General features: G+C 44.4%; 1 protein-coding gene across 2 annotated transcripts in view; it reads right to left on the bottom strand.

Annotated features, from left to right (window-relative positions):
• npepps (aminopeptidase puromycin sensitive) overlaps positions 1 to 19,257 on the bottom strand; it is a 318,075-nt gene that overhangs the window by 182,578 nt on the left and 116,240 nt on the right. For both annotated transcript variants that reach the window (XR_011937518.1, XM_072487504.1), the window contains exon 2: positions 13,605 to 13,689. Coding sequence is in view for 1 of the 2 variants with exons in the window: in XM_072487504.1 (XP_072343605.1) it covers positions 13,605 to 13,689 (85 nt within the window). In the remaining variant the exon portion in view is untranslated. The remainder of the gene's footprint in view (positions 1 to 13,604; positions 13,690 to 19,257) is intronic.

The following is a 19,257-nucleotide window of genomic DNA, read 5'->3' as shown; positions in this document are numbered from 1 at the left end:
GCTGATCCAATTTAAGGTGCTGCATAGAGCACACATAACGGGAGCAAGGTTGAGCAGGTTCTTCGGAGTGGAGGACAAGTGTGGGAGGTGCGGGGGAAGCCCGGCGAACCACACACATATGTTTTGGTCGTGTCTGGCACTGGAGGGGTATTAGAGGGGAGTGACGGGAGTGATCTCGAAGGTGGTGAAGGTCCGCGTCAAGCCAGGCTGGGGGCTAGCTATATTTGGAGTAGCGGATGAGCCGGGAGTGCAGGAGACGAAAGAGGCCGATGCTGTGGCCTTTGCGTCCCTAGTAGCCTGGCGTAGGATTTTACTCATGTGGAAGGAAGCGAAACCCCCCGGCCTGGAGACCTGGATAAACGATATGGCGGGGTTCATAAAACTGGAGAGGATGAAGTTTGCGCTGAGAGGATCGGCTCAAGGGTTCACCAGGCAGTGGCAACCATTCCTCAACTATCTAGCGGAACGTTAGGGGGAAGATAGATAGCCAGCAGCAGCAGCCCAGGGAGCGGGGGGTGGGGGGGTAAATTGTTTGTGTTCTAGATGGGGAGAGGGGGTGGGGGAGCATTACTTAGTGTTATTTGGTTAGTTTACTATATTATTTAAACAATGTTATATAGCAGGTATCATGCTACCATTTTTGTTGATTTGTAAGGGAAAAAATTGTGTTTGAAAACTTTAATAAAATATATTTTTTTAAAAACCATATCAGCCAGCAGGGGCAAGAAACTAAGTCAAATGGTCAGCAGTTTAGTGGAGACTGGGGGTGGGCCAAATAAAGCAAAACGGTCGGCATATTTATTATCCACAATGATCCTCGAGTAGTTGGCTTTTGCAAAAGTAAAGCCTGATGTAGATGGCCTGAGCTTTGTGCATAAGTGAACAACAATCTGGAGGAACCTGCGAAGGGGTGGTGATTGGTGATCTGTCAATCAGTCTAAGGGGTGAGGTAAGGTGAGCCCTCCAGCAGGTATACTGGACAGAAGTGCTAATCAATCAAAACCACTGGGCAGGCCATGTCTTTTGTATGCCTGATTTGCAAAGCAGCTGCTCTTTTCAGCACTCAGTCGCAGCAGAAGACTCCCAGGACGACAGCGGAAATGCTTTAGGGGTATCCTCAAAGCTCTCTGAAAAGGTCAAACATCACCATCAACTCATGCAAGTCCATATGAACATACGAATTAGGAGAAGTAGGCCAGTCTGCTCCATGAGCCTGCTCCACCGTTAAATTAGACCATGGCTGATCTGAATGTAACCTCAACACCACATTCCCATCTACCCACAATAATAATAATAATAATAATAATAATAATAATAATAATAATAATAATAATAATAATAATAATAATAATAATAATAATCGCTTATTGTCACAAGTAGGCTTCAATGAAAAGCCCCTAGTCGCCACATTCGGCGCCTGTTTGGGGAGATTATTTGCTTTTCAATAAGCTATCTAGCTCTACCTTAAAAATATTCAAAGACTGCTTCAACCACCTGTTGAAGAAAGACTTATGACTCTCAGAAAAAAAAATTTAAATGGCCAATCTCCTATTTTTAAACAGTGACGCTTAGTTCTAGATTCTCCCACAAGAGGAAATTTCCTTTCCACACCCACTGTTAACACTCGCTTGGGATCTTGCATGTTTCAATCAAGTCATCTCTTACTCTTCTAAATTCCAATGGATGCAAGCTTAGCCTCTGCAACCTTCCCTCATAAGACAACCTGCCCATTCCAGTTATTAGTGTAGTAGACTTTCTCTGAACTGTTGCCAATGCATTTACATCCTTCCTTAAATGAGAACAATACTGTACACAGTATTCCAGATGTGGTTTCACCAATGCCCTTGATAGCTAAAGCATAACCTCTCGACATGCTGTACCTTTTTGTGACTCGCACTAGGACACGCAGATCCCTCGGCATCTCAGAGCTCTGTAATTTAACACCATTTGGATAATATGCTTCTTTTTTTCCCCACCTGCCAAAATGGACAATTTAACAATTTTCCCACATTATTATATTCCATGGTCCCTGGCTTGTGAATGACCAAAATGGAGACAGTTCATTAGGAAGGCAGCAAAATTCCATCAGGAACATGCAGAGGCAAAATAAAGGTGTCAGAGAGCACACATATCTGCCAGACACTTCAAGCACCATCTGCCCCGGCTGTGGCAGAGTCTGCAGATCGTATATTGAACATATCAGTCATCTGAGTGTCCATCAAACCAGAGTGGAAGAAAGTAATTCTATCCCAAGATTCAGCCCAAGAAAAAAAATACTGGACAGTGAGATTAGTGGGGGGGGGAAATAGGACAACTAAGCTAACTTCTCATGAGCAGAGTTGTAAACGCTTCATTTGGCTTTTTAGGGAATAACAACATACTTAGGACTGACCTGTGTGACATCAGACTGCAACATATACAAATCAATTTCTAGGTTCAGAGACAGCTCAGGAGAGAGTGAATTGAGGAGCCAATTATGGGGCAGCGCATCATTGAGATGCTGAGCTTATTACCTCATAGATCAGAGAGTCAATCAGAGTTGACTGAGCTGGCAGAAGTTGATTCTCAAGTCTAGCAATGTTCGCATTGGACGCTAGTGCATCTGGTGAAAGTAAAGGGGGAATCTATAGGATTCAGTGAAGACAAGGAAGTTGGAACAACAACTACAGGCAGAACTAGCAACTTTTTATATAGAGCGTGGGTAATAATTTGTTTACTTCCTTTAAACATTTTGCGTGATCTTTCACACACAGTAACTTAAAGGGACTGACCGTAATGCAGCCTGCAGAGGAACCTTTAGGTTGCTGCACAGCTGCGTAAATAAGGGAACATGGTGGCAACAGAAATTCGAGAGACTTGTCCAAAGTAGTCCAGGGAATGGTGACGGACAAGTCCTGAAGAATGTCTGCAGCAGAATCAATGATACAGTAATCAAGCTGATATTCACCATGCAGAGAACATTCAGCAGCATAAGACTTCCATTTGATCAATGGCTGGATGTAAAATTTAGACCAAGCTAAGCAGCAACTTACATTTATATGTCATCTTCATTGTAGTAAAATGTACCAAGCAGTTGCACAGGAGCGTTACCGAGCAAAATTTGCTACTTAGTCATGCAAGGAGCTATTAGGGCAGGATGTTTGGTCAAAGAGGTAAGTTTTAAACAGCAACTTAAAAAGAGGAGAGCGTGCTCAGGTTCTAAGCAGCTGACGGTATGATGCCAATGATGGAACAATGAAAACTGGAGATATGCAATTGGCCAAAATTGCAAGAGCACAATTTTGTGGTTAGGTGTCAGAGAGGATTTACGGGTCAAAGAAAACATGACTTTTATGTAGCAATTTCAACGATAGCCAATTTATTTTATTTACTTCCTTTCTCCAATAAAGGAACTCTTATCTTAATCATCCTATACAAGAAGAGCATTAAGTTTGAGCTTCCCTTCCTGAACATGTCAGAATCGTAAATAACTTTAATCTGCTACACATATTCCTGTTACTCCCGTGACATCTACAGTTGCTGCTAATGTAACCAATCTGGAGCGTGTACATAAATTCCAGTTTGTAAAAAAAAAAACTTCCTCCTGGTTAAAATTAAATTCTAAATACACCATCACACTGTACTTCTAGGAAAAATGGAATGCAGAGAAACAGAAACGGCCAACGGCACTGGTGAACCAGATTCGTTTTTACACCCACCGATGAGAATTGCCATGGTCACCATTCCTGGGTCTAGCTTTATATTCAAAATTTATCGACAAAATTTAAAATTTCACCAGCTGCCATGGTAGGACTTGAACCCATGTCTCAGCGATATTAGCCTGGGCCTCTGGATTACAAGTTCAGTGACATTATCACTAAGACACATTGCCTGTAAATGGTGAGCCGAAGAGAGTGGTGGGTGTACAAGGGGCCAAAGTTTCAGAGGATTGTAGAGCTGAAGGAGGTTATAAAAGGTACATTGGAACATGGCTATCAAAGAGATTTAAGCATAAGGCTTGGAATTTCGAGCATTGATGGATTAGGAACCATTGTAGGTAGAGGATTAGAAGCAAATTTGGTGTAGGCCTGGAGGGGTCGATGTGTTTCAACATCAGATAAGCTGAATTCGGATGAGGATTGATGGTATTGGGGAAGTGGAAATAGTAGTATCTTTTTAAACAATAAATTTAGAGTACCCAATTCATTTTTTCCCAATTAAGGGACAATTTGGCATAGCCAATCCACCTACCCTGCACATCTGTGGAGGCAAAACCAAGCAAACACGGGGAGAATGTACAAACTCCACACGGACAGTGACCCAGGGCTGGGATCGAACCTGAAGTAAAAATGACCAGAAGTCATTTTTATCTAAAGTCTAGTCTTTCTTTTATTTAGCTAATTAACTTAAAAGTTGCTGTTTAGTTTCGAAGAAGGTAAATTTTCAATCAGCTTTAAACAAATGTTCTACTTGTAGCTACTTGCAGCTGGAGTTTGTTAATTAGTTAATTGGGTTAGGCCAGTTTCAAAGGCGAGAGTCACAGTATAAAGATGAGCCAGCTACAGTGCAGACTTTGTTTGCACTGAGTGCTGAATTTGGGTGCATTTGAGTGCTATAGTGAGAGTTTGGTGACTGAGGGAGTACGGTGCTCCTTTCATTTCATTTCCTACATTTCCTCAAAGAGCGAGAAGGGAGCCGGGAGTTTACAGAGAGTGCAGCTGACTGGGAGCAGAGTCAGAGGGCGGAGTTCCAGTTGGTCCACAGGGCAGCTGCATTCTGTAAGGTAAGAGGAGATGGAGGCTAGGGCAGTTGCATGCCCCTCCTGTAGTATGTGGGTGGTGAGGGATACCACTGGTGTCCCCGCTGACTATACCTGCAGGAAGTGCACCCAACTCCAGCTCCTCAGAGATCGTGTTAGGGAACTGGAGCTGGAGCAACTTCAGATCATCCGGGAGGCAGAGGGGGTAATAGAGAAGAGTTACAGGGGGGTAGCCACACTCAAGGTACAGGACAAGAGTAGCCGGGTTACAGTCAGGGGAAGGAAAACAAACGGACAGACAGTGCAGGGATCCCTCGTGGCCATTCCCCTTCAAAACAAGTATACCGTTTTGGATGCTGTTTGTGTGTGGGGGCCTACCGGGGGAAGGCCCGAGCAGCCGGTCTCTGGCACGGAGTCTGGCTCTGTGGCTCAGAAGGGAAGGGGGGAGAATAGAAAAGCAATAGTGATAGGAGACTCAATGGTTAGGGGAATGGATAGGAGATTTTGTGGTTGCGATCGAGACTCCCGGAAGGTATGTTGCCTCCCGGATGCCAGGGATGTCTTGGATCGAGTCTACAGCATTCTTAAAGGGGAGGGTGAGCAACCAGAAGTCATGGTGCACATAGGCACCAACGACATAGCTAAGAAAAGGGATGAGGATCTAAAAAGTGATTTTAGGGAGTTAGGTTGGAAGCGAAAGAGCAGGACAAGCCTGGAAGTCGGTGACCAGTGGTGTCCCGCAAGGATCTGTTCTGGGACCTCTGCTCTTTGTGGTTTTATAAATGACTTGGATGAGGTTGGTGGAGTTGTAGATACTGTTGAGGGTTGTTGCAGGTTACAACAGGACATTGACAGGATGCAGAGCTGGGCTGAGAAGTGGCAGATGGAGTTCAACCTAGATAAATGTGAAGTGATTCATTTTGGAAGGTCGAATTTGAATGCTGAATACAGGGTTAAAGGCAGGATTCTTGGAAGTGTGGAGGAACAGAGGGATCTTGGGGTCCACGTACATAGATCCCTCAAAGTTGCCACCCAGGTTGATAGGGTTGTTAAGAAGGCGTATGATGTGTTGGCTTTCATTAACAGGGGGATTGAGTTTAAGGGCCGCGAGGTTTTGCTGCAGCTTTATAAAACCCTGGTTAGACCACACTTGGAATATTGTGTCCAGTTCTGGTCGCCTCATTATAGGAAGGATGTGGATGCTATGGAGAGGGTACAGAGGAGATTTACCAGGATGCTGCCTGGACTGGAGGGCATGTCTTATGAAGAAAGGTTGAGGGAGTTAGAGCTTTTCTCACTGAAGCAAAGAAGGCAGAGAGGTGACTTGATAGAGGTGTACAAGGTGATGAGAGGCATGGATAGAGTGGATAGCCAGAGACTTTTCCCCAGGATAGAAATGGCTGTCACAAGGGGACATAATTTTAAGGTGATTGGAGGCAGGTATAGGGGAGATGTCAGAGGTAAATTCTTTACACAGAGTGGTGGGTGTGGGGAATGCACTGCCAGCAGAGGTGGTGGAGTCAGAGTCATTAGGAACATTTACGCGGCTCTTAGACAGGCACATGGACAGCAGTAAATTGAAGGAGTGTAGGTTAGGTTAATCTTAGATTAGGATAAATGGTCGGCACAACATCGTGGGCTGAAGGGCCTGTACTGTGCTGCGCTGTTCTATGTACGTATTACATCAGCAGATTGACAGCAGTGTAAGAGTCACGAGAAATGGTGGAAAGGCAGTGCCGAGTATCACCACCCTGCATGCGTCTTCGGAGCATGTCACAGAGGGGCAGCATGTGGATGAGCAATATAGGAGTCACTTCTGTCTTCATAATTTATTTTAGTATTTTCCTCGAACGGAGTTCACTTTTAAATTACAACCCAGGTCCTGAGATAACAGCATCAGTAGAGAGCTCTGCTGCATTTACTTGTGGACGGGGCAGAAATCTTTGGATCCTCACTGTCTTCAGGTGATGTCCCAGAGGACTGGAGAATAGCCAATGTTGTTCCTTTGTTTAAGAAGGGTAGCAACGATAATCCAGGGAACTACAGGCCGGTGAGCCTTACGTCAGTGGTAGGGAAATTACTGGAGAGAATTCTTCGAGACAGGATATACTCCCATTTGGAAGCAAATGGACATATTAGCGAGAGGCAGCATGGTTTTGTGAAGGGGAGGTCGTGTCTCACTAACTTGATAGAGTTTTCCGAAGAGGTCACAAAGATAATTGATGCAGGTAGGGCTGTGGATGTTGTCTATATGGACTTCAGTAAGGCCTTTGACAAGGTCCCTCATGGTAGACTGGTCGAGCCATCGTAACTGCATTTTAAGCAGTCCGATGCACCGCTCAATGACAACTCGGGTGGCTACATGGGCCTCGTCACATTGGATCTCCACATCAGTCTCCGGCCTCTGTACTGGCGTCATTAGCCAGGACCTAAGAGTCAAGAGCCAACCAGTCACCCTGTGGTGTCCCTCGAATATGCCAGAGATCTCCGACTTCCCCAGGATGTAGCTATCGTCCACACTCCCCGGAAAGCAAGCACACACATCCATGATCTTCCGGTGGTGGTCTCACGGACGTTCAGGGTGTGGAACCCCTTCCTGTTAATGAAGGGCACTCCCGGACTGCCCTGTGTGCACAATGCGACATGCATGCCATCTATTACTCCCTGTACCTGGGACATCCCAGCGATGGCGGAGAATCCGGTTTGGCTTGGTCCAGGTCAAAGTTTGTGTAGTCAGCTGCCTGAGCAAACAAGAGCATGCGTGACTTCATGGGGACGGGTATCCTCCTCTACGTGGTGCCAGGTCCGCAAGGACATGGCACAAATGCCGCACCATCTCTTGTTGAGGCAGATCCTCCTGCGACACATGTTGTATGACATCGGTTTGAAAGACCAGTGACACCTACACACCTAGGGGCATCACCGGCCTCCCCAGCCTGATTGGCAGCCGCGTCCTCGGGTTGTGGGTGGGGCCCTGCGCATGGGCCGCTGCCACGAACGTCTGTCGGTGCTACTGCCGCTGCCTTCTCCGGCGTCTGGCCGCCTGGCCTGCCACAACACACCGAGGGCAGCTTCTGTGAGGTTCACAATATTATCCATAATGTGACATCTGTTAGGAATTGGAGAGGGTGAGAGACTCCAGATGTTTCTGGAACCCACCTCTTCATTCTCCTGAGGAAGGAGCTGTGCTCCTAAAGCTAGTGATTCAAAACAAACCTGTTAGATTTTAACCTGGTGTTGTAAGATTTCTTACTGTGCTCATCCCAGTCCAACGCCGGCATCTCCACATCAGTATAAAATACATTACATTTATCCCTCTCTTTAGCTCTGAAGTCACACAGACTAGAAATGTTAAACCGTTTCTCGCTCCACAAATGCTGCCAGACAAGCTGAGCTTTTCCAGCATCTTCTGTTTTCATTTCAAATTTCCAGCATGCACATTATTTAACTTTCATTTAAATCTGCATGCATCTCATCATAACTTTCAGCACTAAGCCAGGATCATGATTTTCTCTGTTCTCCAAGCTCAATCCAATCCTTCAACATCCCCAAGTGCTCAAAACCTTTCCATATTCAAAATCTGTTTTACTGACAGGGGTCAAAAAGCTTTTTATAGAATAAAATGTTCTCAAGCGTGAATGCTTAATATTAAAGTCTGCCTGAGCGCTGTTCCCATTTGGTATCTATGTTATAAGCCCCAAGGGAAACACAACTCACAGTAAATGTATTTGATTTAAACGGAAATTCTTACATGGGACCTGAAATTGCACACCTGGTTTGCACTGCAGCACAAAGTGTCTCTCAAATTCAGGGGTCAGCTGATTTTATAAAGCTTAATTCTAACAGCCGATGATATGAAAATGAAATGAAATGAAAATCGCTTATTGTCACGAGTAGGCTTCAATGAAGTTACTGTGAAAAGCCCCTAGTCACCACATTCCGGCGCCTGTTCGGGGAGGCTGGTACGGGAATCGAACCGTGCTGCTGGCCTGCCTTGGTCTGCTTTAAAAGCCAGCAATTTAGCCCAGTGTGCTAAACCAGCCCCGATATCATCGGAGTTCCTTGATTGCAGCTATTCTGTGCTAGTTTGCTATTCCTGCCCAATTGTCTGTGAAGCAGATCCATTGCATGAACCTGTTTTTGTCTCAACACTAACTGGCAGAGACTCAACAATTCTATCCGGATTAACCTACAAAAGCTGTAACCCCAGATGAGTTGTTCTAACACAGTATTAAATGGAATCATCTAACCACCGCCTAAAGACAGCACCAATTGTGAAAATCTGCTTACTTGGTTGGATCAAATTCTAAAAGCAATCCAGGAAAACAAAAGGTATGAAAAAGTTCCACAGAAGATAATAGAATGTTTATAGTAACACAGAAATCATGTATATTTAACACTCAGGTGAGGAAGTAGTTGCACTCTGAAAGCTAGTTGGATTGGTTTATTGTCACGTGTACCGAGGTACAGTGAAAAGTATTTTTCTGCGAGCAGCTCAACAGATCATTAAGTACATGAAATGTAAAGGAAATAAAAGAAAATACATAATAGAACATAGAACAGTACAGCACAGACAGGCCCTTCGGCCCTCGATGTTGTGACGAGCTTTGTCTGAAACCAAGATCAAGCTATCCCACTCCCTGTCATTCTGGTGTGCTCCATGTGCCTATCCAATAACTGCTTGAAAGTTCCTAAAGTGTCCGACTCCACTATCACAGCAGGCAGTCCATTCCACACTTTAGCCACTCTCTGAGTAAAGAACCTACCTCAGACATCCCCTCCTATATCTCCCACCCCGAACCTTATAGTTATGCCCCCTTGTAACAGCTACATCCACCCGAGGAAATAGTCTCTGAACGTCCACTCTATTTATCCCCTCATCATCTTATAAATCTCTATTAAGTCGCCTCTCATCCTCTGGCAACACAAGGTACACAATGTAACTACATAAGCACCGACATCGGATGAAGCATACAGGGATGTAGTGTTAATGAGGTCAGTCCATAAGAGGATCGTTTAGGAGTCTGGTAACAGCGGGGGAGAAGCTGTTTTTGAGTCTGTTCGTGCCTGTTCTCAGACTTTTGTATCTCCTGCCCGATGGAAGAAGTTGGAAGAATGAGTAAGCGGGTGGGAGGGGTCTTTGATTATGCTGCCCGCTTACCCCAAGCAACGTGAGATATAGATGGAATCAATGGATGGGAGTCAGATTTGTGTGATGGACTGGGCTGTGTTCACAACTCTCTGAAGTTTCTTGCGGTCCTGGGCCGAGCAGTTGCCACACCAGGCTGTGATGCAGCCAGATATTCGAGCCAGTGATTCAAAACAAACCTGTTGGACTTTAACCTGGTGTTGCAAGACTTCTTACTGTGCCCGCCCCAGTCCAACGCCAGCATCTCCACATCATGCATGATAAATGGTAGTGAATAGATTTTGTTTTAAAAATAACATGTGTTCTCATACAGGGGTTAAATATTGCCAGAAAAGCATTGATGGGCTTGGGTGCGGCTAACTGTAAAACTATCTGATGTCTTCAACAAGTTCTATTCCCCAGACAATTAAACATCCCCGATTAAAATGACATATCAACTTAATGCAGTTTTCCAAACATCTATGGTGGGGAGGGGGGGCTGCTGCTTGTCTCTTGAATTTTCAAGAGGGTTCAAATGACTCATCAACATCCCTACACAGCAAAGTGCCAGAATGGTACCATTAACAATCAGTTAAAAAAAAAGATCAAGAGCTGAGCTGAAATCAAGTCACACCAAATGGCTAGAGTCACACCAAATGGCTAGATGCCAAAGAGAAGCTTAATCAACTCTCTGCAAAGGAGTGGGAGACATATTTCTCATATCCAGCTACAGATGGAATGGGCAGCAGACAATTCACTCACTCCCTTAGTAGTTGAAGTGCAAATTAGACATACTGGAGCTGCAGGGAATAATTTACCAGGAGAAAAAAATAAAAATAAAGTTTATAATTTGTTTGGTTACCAACACCAGTGGATAAACACCCTGCATACCCCTTTGCTCCAGTTTTCTAAAGCTGGTATTAGAAAAATGCAAAGCCACACATTTTGGGAGATGTATGTATCGAACAACGTCGTGCATGGACAGGTGCAAAAAAAAAAAATTCAGGACTCAAAAAAAATGTTTATAGCCGCTGCTGTTATCAGCAATTATTGCTTTTAGTTCCAATTCAATTTTGAAACTAATGTCTGGTTTTAGCATTTGCCATGGCAACTGCAGCCACATGTTCAAATACACTCCCATGGCAGCAGTAATGCTGGAATCAAGTACGGTTATCAGATTATAAGGTATGATATGATGAGTTCCTTATTTCATGGAGATACATCAGCATCATACAAGTTCTCCATTCAAATTGTCACACAACTAACAAAGAAACCCGACTTCTAGTGGCGGCATGAAGGAGGAGGTCGCAGATTGGGTGGCTCCTGCACCAGGGTTGATTTTTTAGAATTTATTGCCTGGTCCCAGGAGCAATTTTTGGTTAAATAAGGGCAGGAAGACATCCGGTGGCTGTGGAGGAATAAGTCGCACATTTGGTGGCTCCCGCTCTGGTCGGACTTTTGGGCCTTTCCCCCGTTTTTCTACCGGACTGGAATTGTTAAACGGATGTTAGTGGCAATTGTTTACTGAATTCCCACTTCGGTGCATGGAGAGAAGGACTAGAAGTGTTTGTAAGGGCAGAAACAAAAAGATAGAGAAGACTTGGGCTGTAGTTGCAACAGAAGACAGCATGGCGGAGGTTCGGACCTCTGGCTTGTCAACCCAGCAGTCCATGGAGCAGCTGATGCAAGTCATTCAGGAAGGCTTTGCTACGCAGAAACGGAACTGCTTGGACCCGATAAAGAGTCGATTGAGCGGTTGGAGCATAGATTGGACGCCCAGGATTGGGCGATCCAGAGGGTGGAGAAGGCGCTGGCTGAGCAGGAGGAACATCAGGCTGCGGTGGAGCTTGAGGTGGGGATGCTGAGGGACCAGCAGAAGAAGCTCCTGGAAAAGGTGGAGGACCTAGAAAATAGGTCCCGCCGGTAGAACCGAAGAATCGTTGGGCTCCCGGAGGGGTCCGAAGGAACGGACACTGGGGCATACATCGCAGACATGTTTAAGCTGCTGGGAGATGGGGCATTCTCCCAGCCCTTGGAGGTGGATAGGGCTCAATATTCCAGGATCATCCTGCAAAGGTAACCACCAGTTTCTTTTAAGCACTGCAAACCATCTTCTTGAACCCATCTCCTCCTCCCTCACCTCCAACAATAAGTGCAAGTAGTTTATGGACTTCCTGGTCACTAAGATCAAGACTATCTGATCACAGAGCCAAACTTCTGCTAAAGTTCCTCTCTACTCTAGCCTTGAAATGAATCTTTCTCCAGTATCTTTCCCATTTACCAACATGCCGATTCCAAGCTCATTGTGACCATGAGATCCATCTCCTACTTCCTCAGTCCTATTCTGCTTACTGCTGACCAGCAAACTTCTCCTCCTGGTCCTCATATCACCTGATACATTTAACAGTGCTCTCTTTCAGGTGTTCTCTCTCCTCAAAAATTTCCATCATCACCCTTTCTTCAAAATAAAAACCCTTGATTAAAACCAACCTTGCAAACCACTGCCTTATCTTTCAACCTCCCTTTCCTCCCCAAAGTTCGTGAACATGTTATTGACTCCAAATCAATGCACATCTTTCTAGGAACTCCACATTTGAATCCATCCAATGAGGTTTCTACTCTTTCATGGCACCAAAACAGCTTTTCTCAGGTCACAAATCATATTTGATATGCCCATAGCATGTCTGTAGCATTCGACAGGGGTTGACCACAGCATCCTCCTTTAATGTCTCTCCACTGTTGTCCAGCTGGGTGGGATTGCTCTCCCCTTCACGCCCCCAAGGCTACAGACAAACCCAAGGGTGCCTGCCACCAAGAATAGGCCTCCTGCCAGATTTCTCCAGCACCGCACACCATCATGCCCGCTCCAAAAGGCTCCATTAAAGTCTACCCAATATCGTTGCATGTGGCTCAGTCATATTTTATAGTGCTCTGTGAAGCACCTAGACACATCCAAAAGCAGAATTACTAATAATGGTACCACTGATAAGGAAAGGATAGTCGCAACGTCAGACTTAACATTGGCCAAACCTAGCTATACAATTACATCCAATTGCAGCTAGATCCAATTTTGAAAATACTTAGTTTAAAATAAACTCATGAAAGATTTATCTAGATACTAAACGTTGGATGACTGTGGAGCGATATTTTCTATTCGCTCTTGGAAGAGTACATCACTGGCAAGGCCAGCATTGATTGCCAATCCTTAACAGACTGCGAGAAGGTCGTGGTGAGCTGCGTTCTTGAACCACCACAGTCCATCTGGTGTAGATACATCCACAATGCTGTTAGGGAGGGAGTTCCAGGAATTTGATCCAATGACAGTGAAGGAACAGTGACATACGTCCAAGTGAGAATGGACGTGCCTTGGTAGGGCGTTTGCAGGTGGTGGCGTTCTCATTATTTGCTGCTCTTGTTCGTCCAGATGGTAAAGGTTGCAAATTTTGAAGATGCTGTCAAAGGGGTCTTGGCGAGTTGCTGCAGTGTATCTTGCATATGGTACACAACGCTATCACCGTGTGCCGGTGATGTAGGGAGCGAATGTTTAAAGTGATGAATTTGAAAATACAATAGTAAAGTTCTTTAAATTGAAAAAACGCTCATCAACTTTACATAAAATGGATAGACAACTAAATGTTTGGAATAATTATACAGCTGGCTTACATAACAATGCTTATGCTGGATAGATGTGGTATATTTTTGGGGATTGAAAATAAAGCTGGAATAAATCACTCTTACCTTCAGCACCTTCGGGGACATATGACGCTGTTATGATGTCTATATCAGCACAGTTCATAACAATCTGATTCGTTGCCTGTCTTACCTGAAAATATACACACACGTATATATAAATATTAGTAGATTAAACAGAGAAATATCTTTTACAATGACTGGAAACATACTTTTGATTATATCTCTTGTTTCATGGATATTTTGATCTTGAAGGTTCTCTCATTCACATCTTCTACCCCCATTTTGGAAATTTAATTTAGTCTCTTTTCATCGGGCATTCAGTGACCGAGAAAGTACAACATAATCTCCATCATCCCCATCAACTCTGGATAGGTTAAACTATCTTATCAATTCCATCCAATGCCGTACAGACCTGTAGAAATATGTTGCAATATAGACTTAAAAGAAAACATGCATTAAGACCCACAACTCCACAGCTTGTGTGAACAACTTGAAAGGCATACAACATTTTTTTTAAAATTGTCACAGAAGTATTTGATCCTCCAAGATTTATTTTTCACAGATCTTTCCAGCCTTTTGCTGAAAAACATCAATTTACTGTAACTGCATTCATAAGGACAGTTTTATAAATCATGTGGGTTCTGAATCAACTACTATCTTGGATATGGAATCTTTAGGTTCAGCATTCTCTTTCATATTAGAAGAATATTTTAAACATAGTATGGGACTAGCGGTGAAATTCCTGACATTCAAATGTAATAGGTCAGCTGCGACCGTACTAAATTACAGTAATCAATTTGGTCTCACACCACTTACACGGTACTTGCAACCCAGCAAAACATCCAAAGTTGCTTCATAAAGGAGATGGGGTGAAGATATCAAGACACCAAGCAGGAAAGAGAAGAATTGGGGATGCTGATTAGGGGAGGTCAATGAGGTGGGTTTAGATTGAGGCAATGCTTTTGAAAAGGGAGATGCATTCAGGCAAATAAATTTAAGGTAAGAACTCCAGAGTGCAAGGGCAGGGTGTTTGAAGGTTCAGTCAACATGGATGGGCAGAATGACAGCTAACTGAAATTTGGATAAGTTGCAAGGTTCTAGAATGGAATTTAGGAAGTGAGAATGCAGAACTGCTGCAACTGACGTGGTGACAGACACCAATAAAAGATCAATGTGGAAACAGGCAGATTTAATTATCAAAGAGATGTGAATTTTGGAACTCATTTTTGGTTGAAGAAGAACAGAGGTTACGCCTTGAGTCAGCCTATGAGCAACTGGGGAGAGGTTGTTGTCTCACCAATCTTTAGCTGAAAAAAGTTCTAGCTTATCTATTATTTCATTTTGGACAGGCAATCAGACAAAGCAGCAACAGAAAGGAAAGGAAAGGTACCGCTATATGGGATTGGCATAGATATGGAAACTGAACCAATGCTATAGATAATAATGCTGAGGGGCAAAAATGTATTGAGGAAAAGGAGTTTGACACGAATGCTGAGGATACAGGTTTCCTGTGTAGCCAGTTAAAATGGCTAACTCCCGATTTAGAATGGCTAACCCCGATTTAAAATGGCGAACGGCAAAGGATGATGGGAAAATCAGCCAACAGGACTAAAACAAGAAGCTACAGGTAGACTGTGTATTCACCTCTGGGGAGGCCAGACAATATCGATACCAGTAACCATCAGCACAACAAAACACCAGCCATCTGCATACTAATGAGCAATCCCCAGGAACAATGTGCAACATTTTAGACGCACAAAGCCAACCCAGACTCGTCAGCACCAGCAGAAGCCTACACAAAGGGAGGTGAAAGATCACCTCAAGACCGCCCATCGACCAAGGAATCGCTCCAGCATTGGAGAATATCGAACCAAGTGATTGGGACAAAGTCCAATCACTTGGAACCAGGTACAGGGTCCGCCCCGAAAGGCAGGAAGCCCCTGGAGACTATAAGAATAGAGTCCAAGTTCAAATCGACCCTTCTACTACCCCTTCTGCATCCTCCTGCACCCTTCTGCTTCTTCTTCTGACCGGGTCACTCAGCAACGCAGACCAACCCTTGACAGTGACCGGTCCAGCCATCGCAAAACATCCCGTAAGTCTTACTTCAACGCTCGCAACGAGATAGGCGCTTTGGCTATCAATCTGTACCAGCTTCGAATCCCGCAGGCTCAGAACCCGAACGAAAGGCCATTCATTTCCCTGACCTGGTGGGCCATTTCCAAGTTAAGTATTGGCCTGTTAGTTGTAGGAAGTAGCTTAGACGTAGAATTTATGCATGAGTAGTGATTACTGTATATAATAAATGTGCTTTGATTTAACTCTTACTAAGCGGTGTATTGGATTATTGATCATTACTTGGACTTGAACCACGTGGCGGTATCAGAAAGATAGCTGGCGACTCAAGAGCAAAGGTGATAAAACAGAGCAAAGCAATTAAACTAAGGCAAAAGTTAGCAACACCTGTAACCCAGAGGTAACAGTAGGGAAGGAGGAAGGCCATTGCAGGAGTAGTGCTGTCTATACTGAGGCAGGTAGCAACAGAACGATGCAATGGCAATACAATAAAGGTGCACATCTAACAATCAAAATACTGTCACAACACCCTAGTGCGCGGTCAATTACAGCCTCAATTGACCCCGAGCAGCAACACAGGTGAAATAAGATTTTATTTAAAATACCGGAGGTGCTTGGTTAAGCCCAATAAACTGCAGTTTACGAACACAAGTAACCTTTAATTATATACAGTATTATAATTAAACTGACAGAAAATGTAACTATCAAATACTCCTTGCCCAACGCCCCCTTCCTAACTGTCCCCACTCGTTACACACACACACACACACACACACACACACACACACACACACACACACACACACACACACACACACACACACACACACACACACACACACACACACACACACACACTTCATTTTTTTTTTCTTAATTAAGGGGCAATTTAGCATGGCCAATCCACCTACCCTGCACATTTTTGGGTTGTGGGGGCAAAACCCACGCAAACACAGGGAGAATGTGCAAACTCCACACGGACAGTGACCCAGAGCAGGGATCGAACCTGGGACTTCGGCGCCATGAGGTTGCAGGGCTAACCCACTGCACCACCGTGCTGCCCGTGAGATGAAGATCTTTGATGCACTGGGATGATTTCCGGTTAGTACCTTTCCGAGGTTCAGCTTTTATTTTGATACTTCCACCGTCTACGCTTGAGATGGTTTTCTCTGGCATGGTTGTCTATCTTCTCTGCAGACTCAGCAGTGTTCCACGTTCACAGTAAAAGATGTGCTGGGCACTCACTGCTTTCAGAACAATGAAGCAGTTCTTTCACTTCAGCAAGCAGGAGAGAGATAGAGAGCGTACCTCTAAATCCCAAGGTGTAAACGCTTCTGCCCAGTTCTCTCAAAAAGCATGCCGCAGGAACCAATCACTGGCTGTTGTCAGGCAGAACACTTACCAGCCAACCACTCGATCTGGCTCCCTCCAAAACCTAGTTCCTAAGATCCACTCAGTGCCAAGGAGTCTGGCTAAAAACAAAACCTGGGAACAGTGTTCTGACAAGCAGGTTGCTTCAATCTTGAATCTTCTGTTTAAAGGGACATTCCGATTATGGGTCTATGGACCAAAATAATAAACATAAAATAAATGGGAACAAAGGAAATAAACAGGAAGGACTCTTAGAATACATAGGTAAGCTATTAAATATCTGGGATTTAAAAGCAACAGGTTCTTCGCCCCTCCAAGCCTGTGACAATCATGATGCCCTAACTAAAATAAAAACCTTCTGCCCTTATTCGGTCCGTATCCCTCTATTTCCTCCCTATTCATGCACCCATTCAGATGCCTCTTAAATGTTACTAATAAATTAGAAGCAGGAGGCCACTCCGTTTCTCAAACCTGCTTCACCATTCAATAATATCATAGCTGATCTGATTGTAACATCAACTCCACATTCTCACCATACTCCAATATCCTTTCACCCCCCTTGCTTTTCAAGAATCTAGCGACCTCTGCCTTAAAAATATTCAAAGTCTCTGCTTCCAATGCCTTTAGGAAAGAGAGTTCCAAAGACTCAACCCTCTCAAATGAACGCCCCCTTATTTTTAAACAGTGACCCCCTGGTTCTAGATTCTCCCACAAGATCAAACAGACTTTCCAGACCCACCCTGTCAAGACCTCTCAGGATCTTACATGCTTCAATTAAATTGTCTCCTCTCTTCTAAATGCCAGTGGATACACACTTAGCCTGCCCAACATTTCCTCATAAGACAATCTGCCGACTGCAAATATGAGTCTAATAAACTTTCTCTGAACTGCTTCCAATGCACTTGCATCCTTCCTTAAATAAAGAGACCAATACGGTACACCGTATTAATGTGGTCGCAATCAATGCCCTGTATAACTGAAGTATAATCTTTTTTTATTCAGTTACGGGGATGTGGGGGTCACTGGCTTGGCCAGGATTTATTGCCCACCCTTAGTTGCCTCAAAAAAGCTGAGGTGAGATGCCTTCTTGAACTGCTGCAGACCAGAGGTGCTGTCCACAGTGCTGTTAAGGAGGGAGTTTCAGGATTTTGACCCAGCGACAGTGAAGGAATGGCGATATATTTCCAAGTCAGAATGCGGAGTGCCTTGGAGAGGAACTTCAGATGGTGGTGTTCCCAGATATCTGCTGCTCTTGTCTTTATAGATGATAGTGGTTGTGGGTTTGGAAGGTGCTGCGCAAGGAGCCTTGGTGAGTTTCTGCAGTGCATCTTGTGGATGGTACACATGGCTGCCACTGTTCACTGGTGGTGAAGGGAGTGAATGTTTGTAGAAGGGGGAGCTTCGTCCTGGATGGTGTTAAGATTCTTGGGTGTTGTTGGGAGTTGCACTTATCCAGGTAAGTGGAGTATTCCATCACACTCCTGACTTGTGCCATGCAGATGGTGGATAAGCTTTGGGGAGTCAGGAGGTAAGTTATTCGCCACAGGATTCCTTGCTCTTGTAGTCACAGTATTTATCTACCAGTTCAGTTTCCGGTTCATGGTGAGCTCTAGGAAGTTGACAGTGGTAGATTTAGCGATGGCAATGCCATTGAATGTCATGGGACGGTGGTTGGATTCTCTTGTTGAAGATGGTCATTGCCTAGCACTTCTGTAGCACGAATGTCATTTGCCACTCGCCAGCCCAGGCCTGGACATTGTCCAGGTCTTGCTGCATTTGGGCATGTACTGCTTCAGTATCTTAAGAGTACAAATGCTGCTGAACCTCTCTACTTTGTATTCAATTCCCCTTGCAATAAATGATACCATTCTATTGCTTTCAATATTACTTGCTGTACCTGCATACTAACCTTTTGTAATTCATGCACGAGAACACCCAAGATCCCTTTGCACCTCAGAGGTCTGCAATCCCTCAGCATTCAGATAATATGCTTATTTTTCCATTCATGCCAAAATGGACAATTTTACACTTGCCCACGTTATACTCCATTTGCCAGATCTTTGCCCATTCACCTAACCTATATTCCTTTGCTGCTTCCTTAAATCCTCTTCACAAGAATAATGGATGGTGCTCAGCTCATAAGAGCTTATCAAATCAGCTGTTTTATTATTCTTTCTTCCCCCTCCTCCTCCTACCATGTTAAATCTGCTGGCAGCATTTTGTTTACTCACATTTGTAGCCCCAGCAAGAG

This window comes from Scyliorhinus torazame, chromosome 21 (assembly GCF_047496885.1).
Source record: "Scyliorhinus torazame isolate Kashiwa2021f chromosome 21, sScyTor2.1, whole genome shotgun sequence".
Taxonomy (NCBI): Eukaryota; Metazoa; Chordata; class Chondrichthyes; order Carcharhiniformes; family Scyliorhinidae; genus Scyliorhinus; species Scyliorhinus torazame.
The sequence above is the reverse complement of the archived record's forward strand: the minus strand, read 5'-3'. Positions and strand labels throughout refer to the sequence as shown.